Source organism: Somniosus microcephalus, chromosome 32 (assembly GCF_052327205.1).
Source record: "Somniosus microcephalus isolate GS21.2 chromosome 32, FLI_Smic_1.0, whole genome shotgun sequence".
Lineage (NCBI taxonomy): Eukaryota > Metazoa > Chordata > Chondrichthyes > Squaliformes > Somniosidae > Somniosus > Somniosus microcephalus.
The window spans coordinates 20,850,105-20,872,669 of NC_141018.1; the positions used below are offsets into that span (position 1 = coordinate 20,850,105).

General features: G+C 46.8%; 1 protein-coding gene across 5 annotated transcripts in view; it reads right to left on the reverse strand.

Annotated features, from left to right (window-relative positions):
• Positions 1-4,754: 4,754 nt before the first annotated feature.
• neil1 (nei-like DNA glycosylase 1) overlaps positions 4,755-22,565 on the reverse strand; it is a 47,573-nt gene continuing 29,762 nt past the window's right edge. For 4 of the 5 annotated variants that reach the window (XM_085972206.1, XM_085972204.1, XM_085972208.1 and 1 more), the window contains 4 exons: positions 15,947-15,974; positions 14,601-14,677; positions 10,564-10,777; positions 4,779-6,313 (listed from right to left, as the gene is read on the reverse strand). In XM_085972206.1, the coding sequence (XP_085828332.1) occupies positions 6,267-6,313; positions 10,564-10,777; positions 14,601-14,677; positions 15,947-15,974 (366 nt within the window). In that variant the 3' untranslated portion in view covers positions 4,779-6,266. Of the gene's footprint in view, positions 6,314-10,563; positions 10,778-14,600; positions 14,678-15,946; positions 15,975-22,565 lie in introns of all 5 variants that reach the window. The other variant, XM_085972205.1, reaches the window with a different exon arrangement.

A 22,565-nucleotide genomic window follows, 5' to 3' on the forward strand; every position in this document is an offset into this window, starting at 1 on the left:
GAAAGCTCCAATTGTTCCCCCAGTATCCACAGCCTTTTGGGGCAGAGAGATCCAGATTTCTACTAACCTGTGTGTGAAAAGGTGGCGAAGGGTCTTGTAGTGTCCGTGTGTAGATAAAGACACTGAAGACAGGAGTTGGTTCATAGGTATTTACTAAGCAAGTCTGGGGGGGGGGGGGGGGGGGGTTTCTAAAGGATATACACAATACACAGGCTTATATAGCCCAAGTGGCAATTACCGGCATTACGCACACCTGGGGCTCTTAAAGGCACATACACCATAATTGCTCTTAAAGGCACATACACCACAATTCCTCCCCTTCTAGCTAACTAGTACATCATATTTTAAGTAATTATTAATTACATGTTATATGCAAAATAATATACATTGCTGTATTAATTAATTATAAGTTAGTCTCTCAGGAGGCTTCCTGACTCGGTCCGGATAACGCCTCGGGGGTGTAGTAGTTTCTGGTGGTGTAGTAGGTTCTTCTGGCAAGGCTGATTCGGCTTGAAGGCCAGTGTCGGGTTCATCGGGCTCCAGTATCACCGGATCGGAGGTAGATATGGGTATCTCTACTTCATCGTTAGATGTATAGAGTGGTGGTGTAGGTTGTCCCTTTTCGGATGACTTGATGATTTGGTCAGCATGGCGCCTTATTATGCTGCCTCCGATGTCCACGGTATACATCAGTGGTCCTAATCGTGTGCAGATAGTTCCAGGCTGCCATTTCTCGGTACGGTAGTCCCGGGCCAAAACCGGTTGGCCTATCTGGAAGGCCCTAGTTGGCCTTTCATTCATGCCCTGAAACTGCCGGTTCTCCACGTCCCTTCGGATGTTGGGCTTGACCAAATCCAGCCGGCATCTTAGGTTTCTATTGTAGAACATCATGGCGGGAGTTTGGTTAGTAACCATCTGCGTTGCATTCCTATATGCAAATAAGAAGTTATCCACCTTGTGCTGAAGTTTTAATGTCTTCATTACCCATGGCCTTGATGGCCTTCTTGAAGGTCTGGACAAACCTTTCAGCCAATCCATTGGTGGCGGGATGGTATGGGGCGGACGTGTAGTGCTTTACCCCATTGTTCTTTAAGAACTTTCTGAATTCTTCGGACACAAATTGCGGTCCATTATCAGAACATATCTGCTCCGGCAGCCCATTCCTGGCAAATATGGTCCTTAATACTGTGATGGTATTTTCCGTGGTGGTGGAGGACATCTTTATTACCTCCGGCCACTTGGAGTGTGCATCAACTGCGATTAAGAACATTGAGTCCATAAATGGACCAGCAAAGTCGATGTGCACCCTTTGCCAGGGAGATGAGGGCCACTCCCATGGATGTAGAGGGGCCTGTGGTGGAGCATTTTGGACCTTCTGGCATCCTAGGCAGCTCTTGGTCATATCTTCGATGTCTCCATCGATACCTGGCCACCATACAAACGCCCTAGCTAGGTTCTTCATTTTCACTCCACCCAGATGCCCCTCGTGAAGCTCCTTTAGCACTTTATCCTGGAGTTTGGGTGGAATCACCACTCTGGATCCACACACCAAGGTTCCTCGGCACACTGACAGCTGTTCTCTTCTTTGCAAGAATGCTGGCAACAGTGGTTCGCCATGTGCTGGCCATCCCTTCACTGTTAAATCGTAGACCCGTGAGAGAGTAGGGTCATTTCTTGTCTCCCTTTCAATGGCAGAATTTGTCACCGGTAGACATTCCACTATGGTAGAGTGGAATATCTCTACTGGGTCTACTGTAGGTGCCTCTTCTATCGTTCGCAATGGTAGGCATGATAAACCGTCAGCATTCCCATGCTGTTTTGACCCTTTGTATTCAATGTTGTATTGGTGTGCCCCTAGAAAGAGGGACCACCTCTGTAGTCTTTGTGCCGTCATAATGGGGACACCTTTTTTAGGGTTGAATATGGAGATGAGGGGTTGATGGTCAGTCAGCAAGGTAAATTTTTGTCCGTGTAGGTAATGGTTGAATTTCTTCACTCCCCATACCAGGCTGAGTGCTTCCCTGTCTATCTGGGCATAGTTACGCTCAGCTGAGTTCAATGAGCGTGACGCAAAAGCTATCGGCCGTTCCAAGCCATCAGGGAATCTATGGGACAATACCGCTCCTATGCCGTAAGGGGATGCATCGCACGCCAGTCTGATTGGTAGTGATGGGTTGTAATGAGCCAAAATTTTCTCGGATGTGATTAAGTCTTTACATTTATGGAAGGCACGTTTACAGTCTTCGTTCCATTTCCAAATCACTCCTGTCTGTAGAAGATCATTAAGAGGGTGTAGAATAGTTGATAAGTTCGGTAAAAATTTATGATAGTAATTTATTAATCCCAGGAATGACCTTAATTGTGAAACATTTTCAGGTGCTGGGGCTTTTATAACTGCTTCAATTTTTTCAGGTGACTTATGCAACCCTTCCTTATTAATTATGTGGCCACAATATGATATCTGATTTTGGAAAAATTCGCACTTGGGGCGATTTGCTCGTAGGCCCCGTTCTTTCAGCCTAGTGAGCACCTGCTCCAAATTGGCAAGGTGCTCGTTGTCGTTTTCTCCTGTTATAAGGATGTCGTCTAGGTAGCATTGAGTCCCCGGAATCCCTTGCAGGACTTGCTCCATAGCTCTTTGCCAGATAGCTGGAGCTGATGCTATTTCAAAAACCAGTCGATTGTACTGGTACAGGCCTTTGTGTGTGTTTATTGTGAGATACTTTTTAGAGGTCTCCTCAACCTCCATCTGTAGATATGCCTGTGCCAAGTCAATTTTTGTGAAACGTTTCCCTCCGGATAGTGAGGCGAAAATATCTTCTATCCTCGGAAGAGGATACTGTACCGTGTGAAGGACCGGGTTTACAGCCACCTTAAAGTCCCCACAGATGCGAATTTTTTTCTGTTCCTCGGAGTTATTTTTCAATGTTTTTTTCATGACTGGAACGATGGGTGTTGCCCATTCGCTCCAATCTATTTTGGATAATACGCCTGCCTTTTCCAAATTCTTCAGCTCTGCCTCGACTGCTGGACGTATTGCGTATGGCACCGGTCTTGCCTTAAAAATTTTTGGAATTGCTGTGTCTTCCACTTTTATTGAGGCGGTGATGCCTTTCAAGGTTCCTAGTTTCTCTTGAAACACTTCTTTGGCGTTGGCCAAGATGTCTTTTAATCGTTCAGGTATGATGTCATCATTGTTTTTTTCCTTACTGGTCACCGTCAGCGCCTGAATGGAGTGCCAGCCTAAACGTATACCACAGGCACCCTTATTTTTCCTTTGGGGTAGACTTTCTGCCCCGTATATGTTTTTAAGATAATGCATGTGTCTTTTAGAGGTATATGCGAAAATAGCCTCTCGTAATCTCGTCGATTTATTACGGTTAGAGCTGATCCTGTATCTAGCTCCATTTTAACTGGGGACCCTGCTATTGTGAGGGTAACCCAAATGGTTTGGTAATCCTCTTTGGCAAGTACATTATGTAATTTGAGACAGCTTAGTCTCTTGTTTCCGGAGTCACTATCGCTATTCTGGTCTTCGGAGCTATTGTCCGTCATCATTTGTACCTTCCTGTACTTTTCTTTATTGATTTTTTTGTTTTCTGTCAGTGGATTTATTTTGTCCAGATTGGCATACCCGTGCAATGTGTCCAATCTTACCACATTGCCTGCATGCTTTGCCCTTGAACCAGCAGTCCCTCTGGTTATGGGTGGATCTGCCGCAGCGATAACATCTTCCGAACTCCTGTGTCATTTTATGGGTGCCGAAGTCCTGTGTCTCTTGTTGTATCTCTGCAGCTCCTTTTGCTGCTGCTTCGTATGATACAGCCATACTGAAAGCTTTGTCCAATGTTAAATCTTTTTCAGAAAGCAGTCTTTTTTGTGTTCCTTCACTTAAGAGACCGCAAACAAATTTGTCTCGAAGATAATCTGATAGTCCTGCTCCGAATTGGCAGTACTTTGATAGCTTTCTTAATTCGGTTAGGTAATCAGCGTTACTTTCATTCTTGTGTTGATTTCTCTTGAAGAACTTGAATCGTTCCGCTATCAGCAGCGGTGTTGGGTTTAAATGCTCCTGCAGGGTATCAACAATTTCTTTAAAAGTCTTGTCCTTTGGTTTGGCTGGAGTGATTAAATTTCGTAACAGCCCGTATGTCTTCGCGCCCATTAAGTTCAGAAGTACTGAAGCTTTTTTTTCATCTGTTATCCCATTTGCAGTGCAATAAACCTCTACTCTTTCCACGTATGTGGTCCAATCTTCTATTTCGCCATCAAAAGCCTCAATATTACCAGATTTAGGCATTTCAGAAAAGATATGGCGCTTCCCGCGCTTTTTTTTTCTCTGCAGCAACGATATGGCGCTTCCCGCGCTTTCCCGCCGCTGCTACCGATAACAACGCTGTTTTACTGTGGTTTCCGTTTATTCACTGTTGGAGACTCGTTCCCGACGGAGGTCTAAACGCTGACCTGCTTGCCGCGCCGGCCGTCTCTCGAGTGCACCCTCCCAGTCCGTTATTGCTTGCCTCCGATTTCGCTGCCTGTCTCAGCTGTAGAGCCCGCCGCTGGAGCTCCAGCCTGACGTCCAGGAAGGATTAGCGCAGTACCTGTCACCAGTTTGGCCAGCTGGTGAAACCACAGTTTCTCTTACTTCCTTGAGTCTTCTGGACGCTGGAGGAATCGATGTCCTTGAGGTGCTGCCGAATTGCAGGTAAGTCCGTTTCCACTTCGTCACCACTGTAGTGTCCGTGTGTAGATAAAGACACTGAAGACAGGAGTTGGTTCATAGGTATTTACTAAGCAAGTCTGGGGGGGGGGGGGTTCTAAAGGATATACACAATACACAGGCTTATATAGCCCAAGTGGCAATTACCGGCATTACGCACACCTGGGGCTCTTAAAGGCACATACACCATAATTGCTCTTAAAGGCACATACACCACAGGTCTTCTCTTTGAGCCACTGTAATCCTCACGTAAAGAGATACCCTCCAGCACCCTTGGAACTTTCACCTCGGTTATTATTGTGGCTAAGCTGAGAGGCCATTTGGCAAGAAAACGGGACTTTTATTTAACCCCAGTTACACTTCAACTCGCTTCCGACACTGGTGGTAACCCCAGGGTCTGAATAACTTCCCTAAAGGTTAGCTACAAAACCTCTCGCTTATCGCCACACTATAGGAAGGATGTGATTGCATTGGAGAGGGTGCAGAGGAGATTCACCAGGATGTTACCTGGGCTGGAGCGCTTCAGCTATGAAGAAAGACTGGACAGGCTGGGGTTGTTTTCCTTAGAGCAAAGAAGGCTGAGGGGGGACCTGATTGAGGTGTACAAAATTATGAGGGGCATAGACAGGGTAGATAGAAAGGAATTGAGTTTTGAAAAAGGGTTAGACCCGAAACGCCGACTCTATTTTCTCTCCACGGATGTTGCCTGGCCTGCTGAGTTTTTCCAGCATTTTCTGTTGTTATTTCGGATTTCCAGCATCTGCAGTATTTTGCTATCGTACTAGATAGAAAGGAACTTTTCCCCTTAATAGAGGGGTCAATAACCAGGGGGCATAGTTTCAGGGTAAGGGGCGGGAGGTTTAGAGGGGGTTTGAGGGGAAACTTTTTCACCCAGAGGGTGGTTGGAATCTGGAACTCACTGCCTGAAAGGGTGGTAGAGGCAGGAACCCTCAACATTCAAGAAGCATTTAGATGAGCACTTGAAACGCCATAGCAGACAAGGCTACGGACCAAGTGCTGGAAAATGGGATTAGAATAGACAGGGCTTGATGGCCGGCGCGGACACGATGGGCCGAAGGGCCTCTTTCTGTGCTGTATAACTCTATGACTCTATCCCCAACTGAACAGGTCTTTGGCCAGTTTGCCCATTCACATTAGAAACAGGACAATTTTTTTCATTAAAATGTTGAATTGATTTTATTTCAGGTGAAAAAAGTTAGGCCTATGTTTAAAAAATAGAATACACATTAAAAAAAACCCATTTCTATTACTTAATGAGGCTCATCTTATTCTGTGCATTTCAAGGGATGAGTGACAGGATGCCATGGAAAGGGAACGCTCCAGACATTGCAATCTAGTGGAGATCTAACCCAGCAGCCAGGTTCAGTCACGGCAGTTCCTCAACTGCTTGGTGACGCCCTCCAACCACACCGCCCGTCTTCATCCAATCCTTCCTTGCTTGTCGCTTAATGAAGCCACTTTAATCCAAAATGGTTCTCTCGGGTATTCTTCTCGAACAGTAAAGTGGCGCGGGATGCCCCTTTCTCTATTTGGTCTTGGATTTTCTGGATCGTTTCTTTGGGGCTTCAGGTTCTGCGGAGACAGAGAGAGAGAGAGAAATAATATCAGAAGCAACACATTATCATCAGTAAGGTAACAGGAGCTTCAAACAGTACCAGAGGGAGGCAATGGATTTACTGGGTGGGGTGGTGGGGGGGGGGGGCAGCCGTGCTTTGCAGACATCGCTCGCAGAAGTAGCCTGCTCCCGCTATCATAAGAACATAAGAAATAGGAGCAGGAGTCGGCCATACAGCCCCTTGAGCCTGCTCCGCCATTCAATGAGATCATGGCTGATCTTCTACCTCATCTCCACTTTCCTGCACTATCCCAATATCCCTTGATTCCCTTCATAGCTAAAAATCTATCAATCTCTGTTTTGAATATACTCAACGACTGAGCCTCCACAGCCCTCTGGGGTAGAGAATTCCAAAGATTCACCACCCTCTGAGTGAAGAAATTTCTCCTCATCTCAGTCCTAAATGGCCGACCCCTTATTCTGAGACTGTGACCCCTGGTTCTAGACTCCCCAGCCAGGGACATCCATAGGTAGGAGCAGCATGACCTCTAAGAACATAAGAAGTAAGAGCAGGAGTAGGCCACACGGCCCCCCGAGCCTGCTCCACCATTCAATAAGATCATGGCTGATTATCGACCTCAACTCCACGTTCCCGCCCGATCTCCATATCACTTGATTCCCCTAGAGTCCATGTATTGGACCCTGTACCCCTGTCAGAGGTTGCAATCAAGATACCAAACAAATTTCATTTTTCCCACTTAATGATAGATTCTAATCAGCCAATTGTTATTCCAGTTTGGCTCCAGTTGCTCCCCTTTGAGTCTGTCCCATTGCAGGACTAGGACACACAGGAGGTAACTTTAAAAGTAGGCGGGGGCAGGGTATTGGATGGGCCGCCCGTTATACAGCCCGTCCGCTTTTCCTTCCCCTTGCGGAGTAACGGCTGGCTGATCAGATACAACAACAACTTGCATTTATATAGCGCCTTTATTGTAGTGCAACGTCCCAAGGCACTTCACAGGAGTGTTATCAAAATAAAATTTGACACCGAGCCACATAAGGAGATATTAGGGCAGGTGAAAGAGGTAGGTTTTAAGGAGCGTCTTAAAGGAGGAGAGAGAGGCAGAGAGGTGGAGATGTTTAGGCAGGGAATTCCAGAGCTTAGGGCCTAGGCAACAGAAGGCACGGCCGCCAATGGTGGAGCGATGAAAATCGGTGATGCGCAAGAGGGCAGTATTGGAGGAGCGCAGATATCTGGGCACCACATTTGAAAGCCTTAAGAGAGAGTGCAGAAAAGATTTACAAGAATGGTTCCAGGGATGAGGGACTTCAGTTACCTGGATAGACTGGAGAAGCTGGGGTTGTTCTCCTTAGAGCAGAGAAGGTTGAGAGGAGATTTGATAGAGGTGTTCAAAATCATGAGGGGTCCAGACAGAGTGAAACTGTTCCTATTGGCGGAAGGGTCGAGAACCAGAGGACACAGATTTAAGGTGATTGGCAAAAGAACCAAAGGCGACATGAGGAAAAACTTTTTTACGCAGCGAGTGGTTAGGATCTGGAATGCACTGCCTGAGAGGGTGGTGGAGGCAGACTCAATCATGGCTTTCAAAAGGGAATTGGATAAGTACCTGAAGGAAAAACATTTGCAGGGCTACGGGGAAAGGGCGGGGAGTGGGACTAGCTGAAGTGCTCTTGCAGAGAGCCGGCACAGGCTCAACGGGCCAAATGGCCTCCTTCTGTGCTGTACCCATTCTATGATCTCGGAGGGTTGTAGGGCTGGAGGAGGTTACAGAGATAGGGAGGGGCGAGGCCACGAAGTGATTTGAAAATGAGGTTGAGCATTTTAAAATCGAGGCGTTGTTGGAGTGGGGGCCAATGTAGGTCAGCGAGCACAGGGAGCTCGGCTTCACGTTAGCCTGACCACATCCCCTACCCCTTCCCCAGCTCAAACATGTGCCACCCACTGCACTGTGGAGGCTGCTGTCTTTCCCACTGCCACATCTCCTGCTGGACTGCCCGAACGAGACGATTGTGTTATTGCCGAATGAGCCAGAACTGAGGGCCTGGACACGAGCTCACTGGGAAGCATTAAGTTCTGTTGTCATTTAGAATTATAGAACGATATAGCAGAGAAGGAGGCCATTCGGCCCACTGTTCCTGTGCCGGCTCTTTGAAAGAGCTCTCCAACTAGTCCCACTCCCCGGCTCTTTCCCCACAGCCCTGTAATTTTTTTCCCTTCCAATATTTATCCAATTCTCTTTTGAAAGTTACTATTGAATCTGCTTCCACCGCCCTTTCAGGCAGCGTGTTCCATCATAATAACGTGCTGTGTAAAAAAAGTTTCCTCATGGTTCTTTTGCCAATCACCTTAAATCTGCGTTCTCTGGTTACCGACCCTTCTGCCACTGGAAACAGTTTCTCCTTATTCACTCCATCAAAACCCTTCATGATTTTTGAACACCTCTATTAAATCTCCTCTTAACCTTCTTTGCTCTGAGGAGAACAACCCCAGCTTCTCCAGTCTCCCTGCATAACCTTCACAGCTAATCCTTGGCTCGCAAAGCCAGCAGAAAAGAGGGCTTATTTTTTTTTTTTTAAGTGCTACAGTAAACATTAGGGACCCTTGACGATCTCAACGCTTCACCTCAATCGCAGGTGAACCCAGCTTGTTCTGAAGGGTAGCCTCGGAAGATTCCTGCCTACAGTATCACGCCGAAAGGGAAGAGGGTTTTAGCAATGGGATCAGGCTGAAGTAGAATAGATTCAGTACCTATTTCTACATTGCATATTCATTCATCTAGTGGCAATATGAACATACGAATTAGGAGCAGGAGTCGGCCACTCGAGCCTGCTCCGCCATTCAATAAGATCATGGCTGATCTGATTACTCCACATTCCCACCTACCCCCGATAACCTTTCACCCCCTTGCTCATCAAGAATCTATCTACCTCTGCCTTAAAAATATTCAAAGACTCTGCTTCCACCGCCCTCTGAGGAAGAGAGTTCCAACGACTCACGACCCTCTGCGAGAAAAAATTTCTGCTCATCTCTGTCTTAAATGGGTGACCCCTTATTTTTAAATAGTGACCCCTAGTTCTAGATTCTCCCACAAGAGAAACATCCTCTTGTGTCTGCTTGATAGTGATCTAGAACTAGACACCAATGTCACTGCAGCAAACACTAATAATATTGATAATTGATTAAAAAATATATATTTTGAGGGGGGGGGAAAAAAAACTAATCTGACTTCCATGTATTTTGGTACAAAATATTGTTAGTGGCAACCTGCTAGGAGACCAAACTGAACAGATCTCACCCCCGTCTCGAGTGTGTCAGAGAGAAGCCTTTCATCCCAGGTTGGAATCAACCCCTTTCAGACTCCAAGATGAAAGGAGAGAGCACCAGCCCACTGTGCTCCCCCGTCACCAAGGTTCAATAAGGACTTTAAGTCAGAGCCACTTTAAATAATCAAAATGTTAAATGAAAGCTCACTTCAAATGAGCCTTGGTGCGGGAAGGCGGGATCCGCTCACACATGTGTTATGGTACTGTGTGTATTCAAGCTTTCGGCATTTAGGCGATTAAGGTTCATTTTAGGGCGATTTGATTTTTTTTGATCTTCAACATAGAAACACAGAAGATAGGAGCAGGAGTAGGCCATTCGGCCCCTCGAGCCTGCTCCGCCATTCAATGAGATCATGGCTGATCATCCAAATTCAGTACCCTGTCCCTGCCTTCTCCCCATATCCCTTGATCCCTTTAGCCTTAAGAAATATATCTAACTCCTTCTTGAATATATTTAATGAATTGGCCTCTACTGCCTTCTGTGGTAGAGAATTCCACAGGTTCACCACTCTCTGGGTGAAGAAATTCCTCCTCATCTCTGTCCTAAATGGCTTACCCCTTAGCCTTAGACTGTGACCCCTGGTTCTGGACTCCCCCGCCATCGGGAACATCCTTCCTGCATCTAGTCTGTCTAGTCCTGTTGGAATTTTATAAGTTTCAATGAGATCCCCTCTCATTCTTCTAAACTCCAGCGAGTATAAGCCCAATCGACCCAATCTCTCCTCATACATCATTCCTGCCATCCCAGGTATCAGTCTGGTGAATCTTCGCTGCACTCCCTCCAAGGCAACTTAGCTCTCTCGTGTTGGCCCGCTAAAGTTTTCGCAGGGAACGCAGTTACCCAGCGAGTTACCTGCTGCTTCTGGTTATAGGTCTGGCTTTGCTGCCTTTCTGACCTACTTTTAACAGTCTGCCGCGTTACCTTTCGGAGTCTCTGGGAGAGGCGACGATTCTCCTGACATTTTCTTTCTGCTGCGGGTAGATGTCCTCCTCGTTTCCTCACCACTCTGCAATCCCTCAGTGCTTGGCTTTCTAACCGTTTTGGCGCGCCGGGCCGTCTTCTGGGAAAGATCCTGTGAGATGTTTGGAGTCTTTCGCTGCTCCGACTTCTTCTTCCCTTTTTTGGATTCAGAATCCTAACGACAAAAGAAATTTGTACGGTAACAGGTTGGCAAGAAACAACTTGCAATTATATACAACCTTTCACGCCCTCTGGGTGTCCCAAAGCATTTTACAGCCAATGAAATGCTTTGGAAGTGTAGTCACTCGTGTAATGTAGGAAGCGCAGCAGCCAAATTGCACACAGCAAGATCCCACAAACAGCATATATTGGCCGTTCCTTCCTCATCGCTGGGTCAAAATGACGTATGAGGAGAGATTGGGTCGATTGGGCTTATACTCGCTCGAGTTTAGAAGAATGAGAGGGGTTCTCATTGAAACTTATAAAATTCTAACAGGGTTAGACAGACTAGATGCAGGAAGGATGTTCCCGATGGCGGGGGAGTCCAGAACCAGGGGTCACAGTCTAAGGATAAGGGGTAAGCCATTTAGGACAGAGATGAGGAGGAATTTCTTCACCCAGAGAGTGGTGAACCTGTGGAATTCTCTACCACAGAAGACAGTTGAGGCCAATTCATTAAATAAATTCAAGAAGGAGTTAGATATATTTCTTAAGGCTAAAGGGATCAAAATCCTGGAACTCCCTCCTAACAGCGCTGTGGGAGTACCTTCACCACACGGACTGCAGCAGTTCAAGAAGGCGACTCACCACCACCTTCTCGAGGGCAATTAGGGATGGGCAATAAATGCTGGCCTTGCCAGCGATGCCCATGAACAAATTTTAAAAAATAGCGTAGGCATCCTGCAAATGGTCTTGAGGCTAGGGAGGGCAAAATAATCCGCTCTTGATCACTGCTCCCAGACTCCTGATGAAAGTTGTGTGTATGTAGACAGTGAATAAAGGCGGGATTTACCATTGATGCTTCTGGTCAATAACCTGCTGACCCAGCCTGTTGTGTTTAAGAGCAGACACTCCACATTGAATGATACTGCACAGAAGGAGGCCATTCAGCCCATCGTACCAGTGCTGAGTCTTTGGTCGAGCTCTCCAATTAGTCCCACTCCCCCGCTCTTTCCCCATAGCCTTGTAAACATTTTCTCTTCAAGTATTTTTCTAATTCCCGTTAGAAAGTTACTATTGAATCTGCTTCCACCACCCTTTCAGGCAGTGCATTCCAGATCTCAACAATTCGCTGTAAAAAGGTGTTCCCTTATGTCACCTCTGGTTCTTTTGCCAATCACCTTAAATCTGTGCCCTCTGGTTATTGACTCTTCATTATTTACAATCAAAACCGTTCATGATTTTGATCACCTCTATCAAATCTCTTCTTAACCTTCTCTGCTCTAAAGGAGAACAACCCCAGCTTCTCCAGTCTCTCCACGTAACTGAAGTTCCATTCTAATAAATCGCTTCTGCATGCTTTCTGAGGCCATGGCATCCTTCCTAAAGTGTGGTGCCCAGAATCGGACACAATACTCCAGCTGAGGCCTGGCCAGTGTTCTATAAATGTTTAGCATAACTTCCTTGCTTTTGTACTCTCTGCCTCTATTAATAAAGCCAAGGATCCCCTGTGCTTTTTTTTTTTTTAAACAGCCTCCTCAACTGTTCCTGCCACCTTCAAAGATTTGAGTACAGATACCCTCGGGTCTGGCTGTTCCCGCACCCCCTTTAAAATTGTGTCTGCCCATTTCAGCCAGTCTGTCTATGTCCTCCTGAAGTCTACGACTATCCTCCTCGTTGTTTACTACATTTCCGAGTTTCGTGTCATCTGCAAACTTTAAAATGATGCCCTGTATACCCAAAGGGTGGGGGAGTGGGACAAGCTGAAGTGTTCTTGCAGAGAGCCGGCACGGGCTGGACGGGCCGAATGGCCTCTTACCGTGCTGTAACCATTCTATGATTCTAAGTCCGGGTCATTGATATAAATCAAAAAGGAGCAGTGGTCCTAACACCGACCCCTGGGGCAACAGCACTGTGTACCTCCCTCCAGTTCGAAAAACAACCGTTCACCACTACTCTCTGCATTCGGTCCCTTTGCCAATTGTGCATCCATGCTGCCATTGTCCTGTTAATCCCACAGGCTTTAATATTGCTAACAAGTTGGGCAATAAATGCCAGCGACACCACATCCTGAGAATTATTATTTTTTTTTTTTAAAACGTTTTTTAAGAACAGATTCTCCACATCAAATTTGATCAGCACAAGACAAACAGAATGGGAAAATAATAAACCTTCACATGTTACTGGGTGCTTTTTGCACATTTTTAATTTATAAACATGTGGGAGCTCTTTATTCTGATAATGCGTCTGGCTGCCATCGGAGCATCATCTGGGAGCCATTAGCACTCGATCGCTCGGTTACAGCAGTGTGAAATATCGGTTCAAAGACAGACCAGAAACCTCAAGGACAAGGTGAAGTCACCCATCCACCACACAGATCTACACACACAGGCTCCCTCAGACAAGACGAGGTCATAATTGAGGAAGGATATATGAATCGGTCTTCCTTTTCAAAGGAGTTTGACTTTGAAAACTAATAGGATTCATTGTAAGAAGCTCTCAAGTAAGTTTCCCTTCAGATTCAAAAGATGGACATTATTGACAGCTTTTTTTTTTTTTTTATAAAAAGAACTCCCATTTTATAACGCACCTTTCATGATCTCAGGACATCCCAAAGCACTTTACAACCAATGAAGTACTTTTGAAATCTAGTCATGGTTGTAATGTAGGAAACGCAGCCTCGGTTTAACGTCTCATCCGAAAGCTCGCATCCCCTCCCGGTCAATAACCAGGGGGCATAGATTTAAAGTGATTGGTCGGGGGATTTGAGGAGAAATGTTTTCACCCAGAGGGTGGTGGGGGTCTGGAACTCACTGCCTGAAAGGGTGGTCGAGGCAGAAACCCTCATAACATTTATAAAGTGCTTGGATATGCGCTTGAAGTGCCGTAACCGACAGGGCTACGGACCAAGAGCTGGAAAGTGGGATTAGACTGGATAGCTCTTTGTCGGCCGGCACAGACACGATGGACCGAATGGCCTCCTTCTGTGCTGTAAATTTCTATGATTCTATGAGTGCAGCGCTCCCTCAGCACTGCGCTGGGAGTGTCGGTCTGGATTATGTGCTCAAGTCTCTGGAGTGGGACTTGAACCCCCAACCTTCTGACTCAGAGGCAAAGGCGGTACCGTTGAGCCACGGCTGACACAGTTGTAAGACATCTGGAGGTGAGTCAGGAGATGGAGTCGTTCCTAGAGCTACAGGTCATAGCAGATGCTGCCTGACCAGGCAAAAATATTCCTCTTAAAAGTTAGATGCCAAAAGGAATTGTTGGAAACATTTCAATTGAAAAAAAAAAACCCACCCAGAAAATGCTGGAAATGCACAGCAGGATATAGATGGACATTCGAAAAAATAACAAGCAGGAAAATCCGTACTGGGCCATTTGGCCTGTCCCATACAGTGGCGGTGCCTCGCGCATCACGATACAGGCGCACCCCGCCCACCCGGAAGCCACGCAATCTTCTGGGAGAGGAGTAAAAGCCCAGGCCAATTGGGGGGGGGGGAGGGGGGGAAAGAAAATCTGAAAGGAAATGATAAATTCTGATGAAGAGTCTTCCTCTTGAAATTTTTTATTTTTTATTTTAAAGGGAGGAAAGAAGGAATTTAAACGTAGGCCAAAAGAAGATATAGCTTCAAGGATCAAATCAGAGTTAAAAAAAATACAGTGCAGGCCCCTATGTCTTCCCCTCGTGGAGGGGACCACACGCCCTCCGACCCCTTGCTGGATAGCTCTATATTGGTGGATAAGCTAGAGGACGAGGTACGTAAAGACATGGCGGATTTATATGGCTGAGCCAGCTGTGCTACCCACTTGCCCTCTAACCCCAACGCGAACCTCACCTCGGGTGTCACCGCCTTCTTTTCATTTTCATCCGTGGCCTTTCTCCTCCGGGATTTGGGTTTGGGAGTCTTGGATCCTTTGAGAGAAAACAGAAGGTTTTAGTTTTAAGAATAAAGTCACAGTTGGAGCCCCCATTATCTTCCATAACAGAGGGGACTACACCCCCACCCCCCCCTTCCCAGCTGTGGTGACTAATAGGAATTGGTGGATAACCGAGAGTTCAAATGGTTCTGCAATGAAGGCAAACACAATACAAACAAATTTTTTTTTTTTATTCATTGGATGTGAGCGTCGCTGGCAGGGCCAGCATTTACTGCCCACCTCTAATTGCCCTTGAGGTGAGCCACCTTCTTGAACCGCTGCAGTCCGTGTGGTGTGTCGCAGAGGTTTTTTTACAACTGAGGGGCTTGCTGGGCCATTTCAGAGAGCAGTTAAGAGTCAACCACATTGCTGTGGGTCTGGAGTCACATATAGGCCAGACCGGGTAAGGACGGTAGATTTCCTTCCCTAAAGGATATTCGTGATGGCTTTTTACGATAATCTGGTAGTTTCATCACCATTACTGATACTAGCTTTTTATTCCAGATTTATTTAATTAATTGCAGTAATACGGTGCCTTTAATGAAGTTAAACATCCCAAGGCACTTCACAGGAGCAAACAAATCAAACAAAATTTGACACCGAGCCATATTAGGACAGGTGATCAAAAGCTTGGTCAAAGAGGTAGGTTTTAAGGAGCATCTTAAAGGAGGAGAGGTAGCGAGGCGGAGAGGTTTAGGCAGGGAATTCCCGAGCTTAGGGCCCAGGCAACAGAAGGCACGGCCACCAATGGTGGAGCGATGAAAATCGGGGGATGCTCAAGAGGCCAGAATAACACCTCTATTAAATCTCCCCTTAACCTTCGCTGCTCTAAGGAGAACAATCCCGGCTTCTCCAGTCTCTCCATATACCCGGAGTCCCTCATTCCTGGTAATTTCGAGGAATTAGAATTGTCAATGGTCGGAAAATTGGGACACCTGCGAAAAGGATGTGCTAAACCGGGGGCGGCGCCTGATTAGTGCCGTCGACAAACAAGTCCTGCGCTGAGAGTACCTTGCAATACCTACAGTAGGACCTGGTCACGGGCCAGAGGCTTGTGAGTTGGGGGGGGGGGGGGGGGGGGGGAAGTGAGGTGCTACAATAGGATACGGCAGCAGTGGGACCTCAACTGCAGTCTCAGTGGCAGGTAGGGTCCAGGTCAGGGGACTAGGATCATTAACGTTATTTTTAATAATGGGCGTGAAACAGCATGGAAACTGAAATAAAACATTAAACTAAAAAAAATAAAGAATAAGGTCATACTCACCTTTCGGTGCCATTGGTCCTGGGTTGCCCTGGAATAAAATCAAGAGACATAAACTTGAAGTATATTAAACTGCTGCACAGAATATGAAAGCACAGAAATAGGCCATCAAGTTTGTGCGGGTATCTTGCTCCACACGAGCCACCTAGTCTAATCCCAATCTCCTGCCCACTGCCCGAACCCTTCAATATTCCTCTTTTTCAAGCAGCTAGCTAATTCTCTTTGAAACGTAGCTTTGAGATGGTTAATTATAACGAGCAATCCTTTTTTGTACCATCATCGGTCAGCTGTCGTTGGACCTCTTGCGACCTTCTTTATAAGGCAGGGTCTTGAACCCTGGTATGTTCAGGACTGTCCATGGTCGCTCTTTCACACTGATGCTGGCAGGCTGTGGACACAGCTGGCTGATTCAGCGATTATCCCTTGCATGCCTTTGATGGCGTTTCCTCCAGCCAAGGGTCCCACTCCTCTCTGCCAAGCGCTCATCCATCCGAAGCTGTGAGCACGTTCTGGCGGTACCCGGGTTGCCGTGGCTCAGTGGGCAGCACTCCCACCTCGGAGTCAGAAGGTTGTGGGTTCTCAAGTCCCACCCCAGGGATTTGAGCACACAAAGCTAGGCTGACACTCCCAGTGCAGTGCTGAGGGAGTGCTGCACTGTCAGAGGTGCCGTCTTTCGGATGTGATGTTAAACCGAGGCCCCGTCTGCTCTCTCAGGTGGATGTAAAAGATCCCGCGGCACTATTTCAAAGAAGTGTAGGTGAGTTATCCCTGGTGTCCCGGCCAATATTTTTCCCTCAATCAACATGACTGAAATTAAAAAAACTTAATGAAATCTGGTCATTATCACATTGCTGTTTCTGGGAGCTTGCTGTGTGCAAATTGGCTACTGCGTTTCCTACATTACAACAGTGACTACACTTCAAAAAGTACTTCATTGGCTGTAAAGCGCTTTGCGACGTCCTGAGACTCTGAAAGGCGCTATATAAATGCAAGTTCTTTTTAAACGGCCGGCCGCCTGGCCCTCAGGCTTGACCAGTCACAAGTAGCACCATCTACTGTCGTTGCGGTAGCAGGTTTTAACAGCTGTCCTGACTGAATCCCTTTAGTAAGGACTCACTACAGGAAACTCTCGTTTAAATGGCACCTAAATATCCGGAATTCTCTATTAACCGGCAAAATTCTCACTCAATAACCGGCAATGTTGCCGAGTCCGAGTCTCCCGTGGTGGCCGAGTTAGTCAGTGGGGGTAGTTCTCCAAACTGCCGCTACTCGGCTTCTTGGCGCTGTCGGAAGTCAGAACACCTCAATACCCCTGTAACAGGAGTCTGACTCTCTCGCGCTGCCAGTAGTCTCTTCTGATTCGCCATTTTACAGGGGTACTGTGTGTCTCCCACGCTGCTGGTAGTCATTGCATTGCATTACCCTCAACTGGCAGTACTGTACTTAATCAAGCATCTTCCACCATCCATTTAACACAACATTCTGTAGGTGAGTACCCAATTACTGTATACTGCACATTTCTTGATTTTTAAAAAATTTTCTTTGTTAAAAATAGCCTCGGTAGATAACCCTCTCCGTCATCCGGAATTTTTGATCAACCAGCAACACGCCGGTCCCGTCGGTGCCGGATACCAAAGAGTTTCCTTGTATTATGGAAAGTGCTTGTTGTCTGCATCAAGACACAGATGACAGCTACAAGGCCTCACTCATGTGAATCACACTGAAAAAGTGCGAGCTCGAAGTAGAAAGAGTAAATCTTGTGGTAGAATCTCATACAAACCCGCCTTGGGAGACAATCAAGATGAAACCGAACACGGTGTCCAGTCACTTGCAAGATCAGAGGTGCAACAGCGCTGCCACGGAGTTGCTATGACGACACCATCAGCAAGACAACATGGGGATGAGCTGTCATGTGCATCACCAAGGCAGGAGAAAAGTGTCTTCGTATTTCACTTCTCCCTAAGAGGCAAGCCCTTTGAAGTCTCTCTTTTCATCTTGTCTGCTTTTATATTAAGCGGGGGGGAAAAAGTGTATGTCGTGTTATTTTTGTTAAAAAGCTCCGCGAGGAGTGAGCAGTGTAGGATTAGTTTGATCTGAGCCGAGGCCAGTGCTCCACAGTGTGACCTGGACATGATGAGGTCTTGCACCTCTTTAGGTTAGCTCATTGGCAACACGAGAACTGGGCTCAGGGCCAAGGTAGCTCACTGCGTAGTGTAGAATTACTAGGAATATGGACATTCTCAGGGAAAATCTCTGCAGGTTGGTCACCATATTATACCTCACCTTGATACCCATGCAGGCATGGACATCCTATAGAGGACGTGCCAGCGATTTCATTTGAGCATAACAAAGACCGCCTATTTCCACCTGCGTAACATCGCCCGTCTCCGCTCCTGCCTCAGCTCGTCCACTGCTGAAACCCTCATCCATGCCTTTGTTACCTCTAGACTTGACTATTCCAACGCACTCCTGACTGGCCTCCCACATTCCACCCTACATAAACTTGAAGTCATCCAAAACTCGGCTGCCCGTGTCCTAACTCGCACCAAGTCCCGTTCACCCATCACCCCTGTGCTCGCTGACCTACATTGGCTCCCGGTTAAGCAGCGCCTCGATTTCAAAATTCTCATCCTTGTTTTCAAATCCCTCCATGGCCTTGCCCCCTCCCTATCTCTGTAACCTCCTCCAGCCCCACAACCCCTCGCGATATCTGCGCTCCTCTAATTCTGCCCTCTTGAGCATCCCTGATTTATAATCGCTCAACCATTGGTGGCCGTGCCTTCAGCTGCCTGGGCCCTAAGCTCTGGAATTCCCTGCCTAAACCTCTCCGCCTCTCTACCTCTCTCTCCTTCTTTAATACGCTCCTTAAAACCTACCTCTTTGACCAAGCTTTTGGTCACCTGCCCTAATTTATCCTTATGTGGCTCGGTGTCAAATTTTTTGTCTTAAAATACTCCTGTGCAGCACCTTGCGACGTTTTACTACGGTAAAGGCGCTATATAAATACAAGTTGTTGTTGTTGAGGTGTACCACTTTGGGCTTTTTTGTATTCGCTCTCGGAATTTGGCATGGCCAGCATTTATTGCCCATCCCTAGTTGCCCTTGAGAAGGTGGTGGTGAGCCCCCTTCTTGAACCGCTGCAGTCCGTGTGGTGAAGGTACTCCCACAGTGCTGTTAGGGAGGGAGTTCCAGGATTTTGACCCAGCGACGATGAAGGAACAGGGATATATTTCCAGATCAGGATGGTGTGTGACTTGGAGGGGCACTTGGAGGTGGTGGTGTTCCCAAGCGCCTGCCACCCTTGTCCTTCTAGTTGGCAGAGGTCGCAGGTTTGTTGAATATATGAACGAGAGAGGCCAGAATTGGAATGGGCACAGAGTTCTCGGAGGGCTGTAGGGCTGGAGGAGGTCACAGAGATAGGGAGGGTGGGCGAAACCATGGAGGGATTTGAACACAAGGATGAGAATTTTAAATTCAAGGCATTGCCGGACCGGGAGCCAATATAGGTCAGCGAGCACAGGGGTGATGGGTGAGCGGGACTTTGAGGGGGGTAGTCCAGCTATAGCTGATTATAACCTCTCCCAGCATCTACACATGGATGCACGCGTACACATATTCCAGCAGCGATCACTGAATGCCATTCTGACACAGGGACCCTGGCTGATTCCCCTCCATTCTCAGCTCAAGAACATGAAGGGTGACATGAATCAGTCATTCATGAAAGAAAGACTTATGAAATAATACTGAGCGGCCTACGGGTGGCGCTGTCCAGGGAGAGTATAAATACTCGGGCACGGGCCCAGCTTGCGCAGGATATTCTTAACAGGAACTAGTGAAGGACACAAATAGACCTCCATGTTGTAAAACAGTTAATTAAAACTTTGTTTAACGCTTAGACCAAGTGCCTAGTAGTTTTCTTACATCAAAGGGCATGTAACACTGCAAATGACCAAAGCATGTTCTTCAAAACAGAAAACAACAGTAGAGACACAGGAACCCCGGCAAGTTCATTTCAAATCAACGAGCGTGTTCCATTAAACTAACATGTAATTGCGACTTGCTAGCACCTATAATAAAAAAGATATTGAATTAACCCCCCACCACCACAGTGCAATCTAACACAATCTCAGGAATAAAAACAGAAAACGCTGGAAATACTCAGCAAGTCAGGCAGCATCTGTGGAAAGAGAAACAGAGTTAACGTTTCAGGTCGATGACCCTTCGTCAGAACTGGAAAATGTTAGAGATATAACAGGTTTTTAAGCAAGTACAGGGGCTGGGAAAGGGGGGAGGGGAGGACAGAACAAAAGGGGAGGTCTGTGATAGGCTGGAAGGCAGGAGAGATTAAAAGACAAAAGGGATGATGGTGCAAGGCAAAAGGGGGTGGTAATGGGACAAGTAAAGAAACAAAAGATGGGTCTAGAGGAGGTGAAAATGGCAACAGTAGAATCACCTGTTGGGGGGCAGAGGTTATAGTCTGAAATTGTTGAACTCGATGTCGAGTCCAAAAGGCTGTAAAGTGCCTAATGGAAAGATGAGGTGCTGTTCCTCGCGCTTCGTTTGCACTTCACTGGAACAGTGTAAAAGTCTGAGGACAGGTAGGTCCGAGTGGAGTGGGACGGAGAATTAAAATGGCAAGTGACCGGAAGCTCGGGGTCACGCTTGCGGACTGAACGGAGGCGTACCGCAAAGCGATCCCACACAATCTCAGGAAGACAGCCAGTGCATTTTGCAGAGGTGCCACAAGATTCACTATTCCCTTACATCCAACTCTCCAACACGGAGCAAGTCGCTTTATAAGGTGTCAGCCGTGGCTCAGTGGACAGCACCCTCGCCTCGGAGTCAGAACGTTGTGGATTCATGTCCCGATCCAGAGAATTGAGCACAAAATCCAGGCAGACACTTCAGTGCCAGTGCTGAGGGAGTGCTGCACTGTCAGAGGTGCCATCTTTCGGATGAAATATTAAACTGCTCTCTCAGGTGAAGGTGATCCCACGGCACTATTTTGAAGAAGAGCAGGGGAGTTCTCCCCGGTGTCCTGGGCCAATATTCATCCCTCAATCAACAGAACAAAAACCGATTATCTGGTCATTATCACATTGCTGTTTGTGGGAGCTTGCAGTGCGCAAATTGGCTGCTGCGTTTCCTACATTACAACAGTGACCACACTTCAAAAAGTAGTTCATTGGCTGTAAAGTGCTTTGGGACGTCCCGAGATCGTGAAAGGCGCTGTAGAAATGTAAGTCTTCCTTTTTTATTTATCGAATGAAACGAGAATACAGCAGGGGGAGCTGCCGTTATGTATAATATACATCGAGAGCCGCTCGCTGATGGATCTGGAAAATGTCCTTTTTGCAGCCCTTATGTTTTTCCTCACTTCGCGAGGAGCAGCAGCAAGTTGGGCCCAGCATATTAACATTTCTTAAAACACTAATCAAGCACCCAAGATATGCAGGATTTTCCCACTGGAGGGCACTCTTTACAGGCAGGAAGTCAACTCTTACTGATCGAAGCCGGGCCTTACTTTGCTGTGGGCTTATGTATAAAAGCTCAGACACACTAGCTCATGATAACTAGGAACATATAGGATCCAGAGTGCTGCCAGGGAGTTGGTACAATCGCAGAAGCGAGAGCAAATATGGGCTCGTGCGCAGGTAAGAGTGGTGAGGTAGGTTAGTTTTTATTTAAGCTTCCTGCAACCTGGTGTTCCCAGGCGGTCTCCCATCCAAGTACTACCCAGGCCGGACACTGCTTAGCTTCTGAGATCAGGAGTGTGTTTTTTTTAAATTAGATTCATCCAACATTAAACACATTTACAACATCGTGATTATTCCGTTGTACCATTTAAAAAAAAATTAGTTTATGGGGTGTGGGCGTCGCTAGGCAAGGCCGGCATTTATTGCCCATTCCTAATCGCCCTTGAGAAGGTGGTGGTGAGCCGCCTTCTTGAACCGCTGCAGTCCGTGTGGTGAAGGTACTCCCACAGCGCTGTTAGGGAGGGAGTTCCAGGATTTTGACCCAGCGACGGTGAAGGAACGGCCGATATAGTTCCAGGTCAGGATGGTGCGTGACTCGGAGGGGAACTTGGAGGTGGCGGTGTTCCCATGCATACACAGTCATTCCTTTACCAGATATTAGCTTCAGAAATTAAAGTTCAATTTGTCTCCCATGACATGTATAAGCCCAAAATCTGCGGCCGGAAAAAAATCTCCGAATTTACCTGCTGGCCCGGGAGGTTCGTAGATTCGCGATCCTGGGCCTCTCCGGGTACCCGCGGGTAGAGGCCCACGTATCCCAGGGCTGCAGGCGGTTCGCAAACGTCCCTGGCGTCACGTGGTCCGGCCCAAACAATGAAAGATGGGAATCCCCATTCATACTTATGGGAATTCTGTACGTACGGAAACCGCATAAGTATGAATGAGGATCACTTTAAATATACACAAACACACGAAATAAGTTAAAAAAAAATACATTACATATTTAAAATTAATTAAAATGACATTTACTTAAATATTTTAAACAAAAATTAAATTTTGGGGAAAAAAATGTATGTTTTAACGGGGCTAAAAATAAACTTATCTTATTGGACAGGCTTTTACTGGGCATAAGAATTTCACAGGCA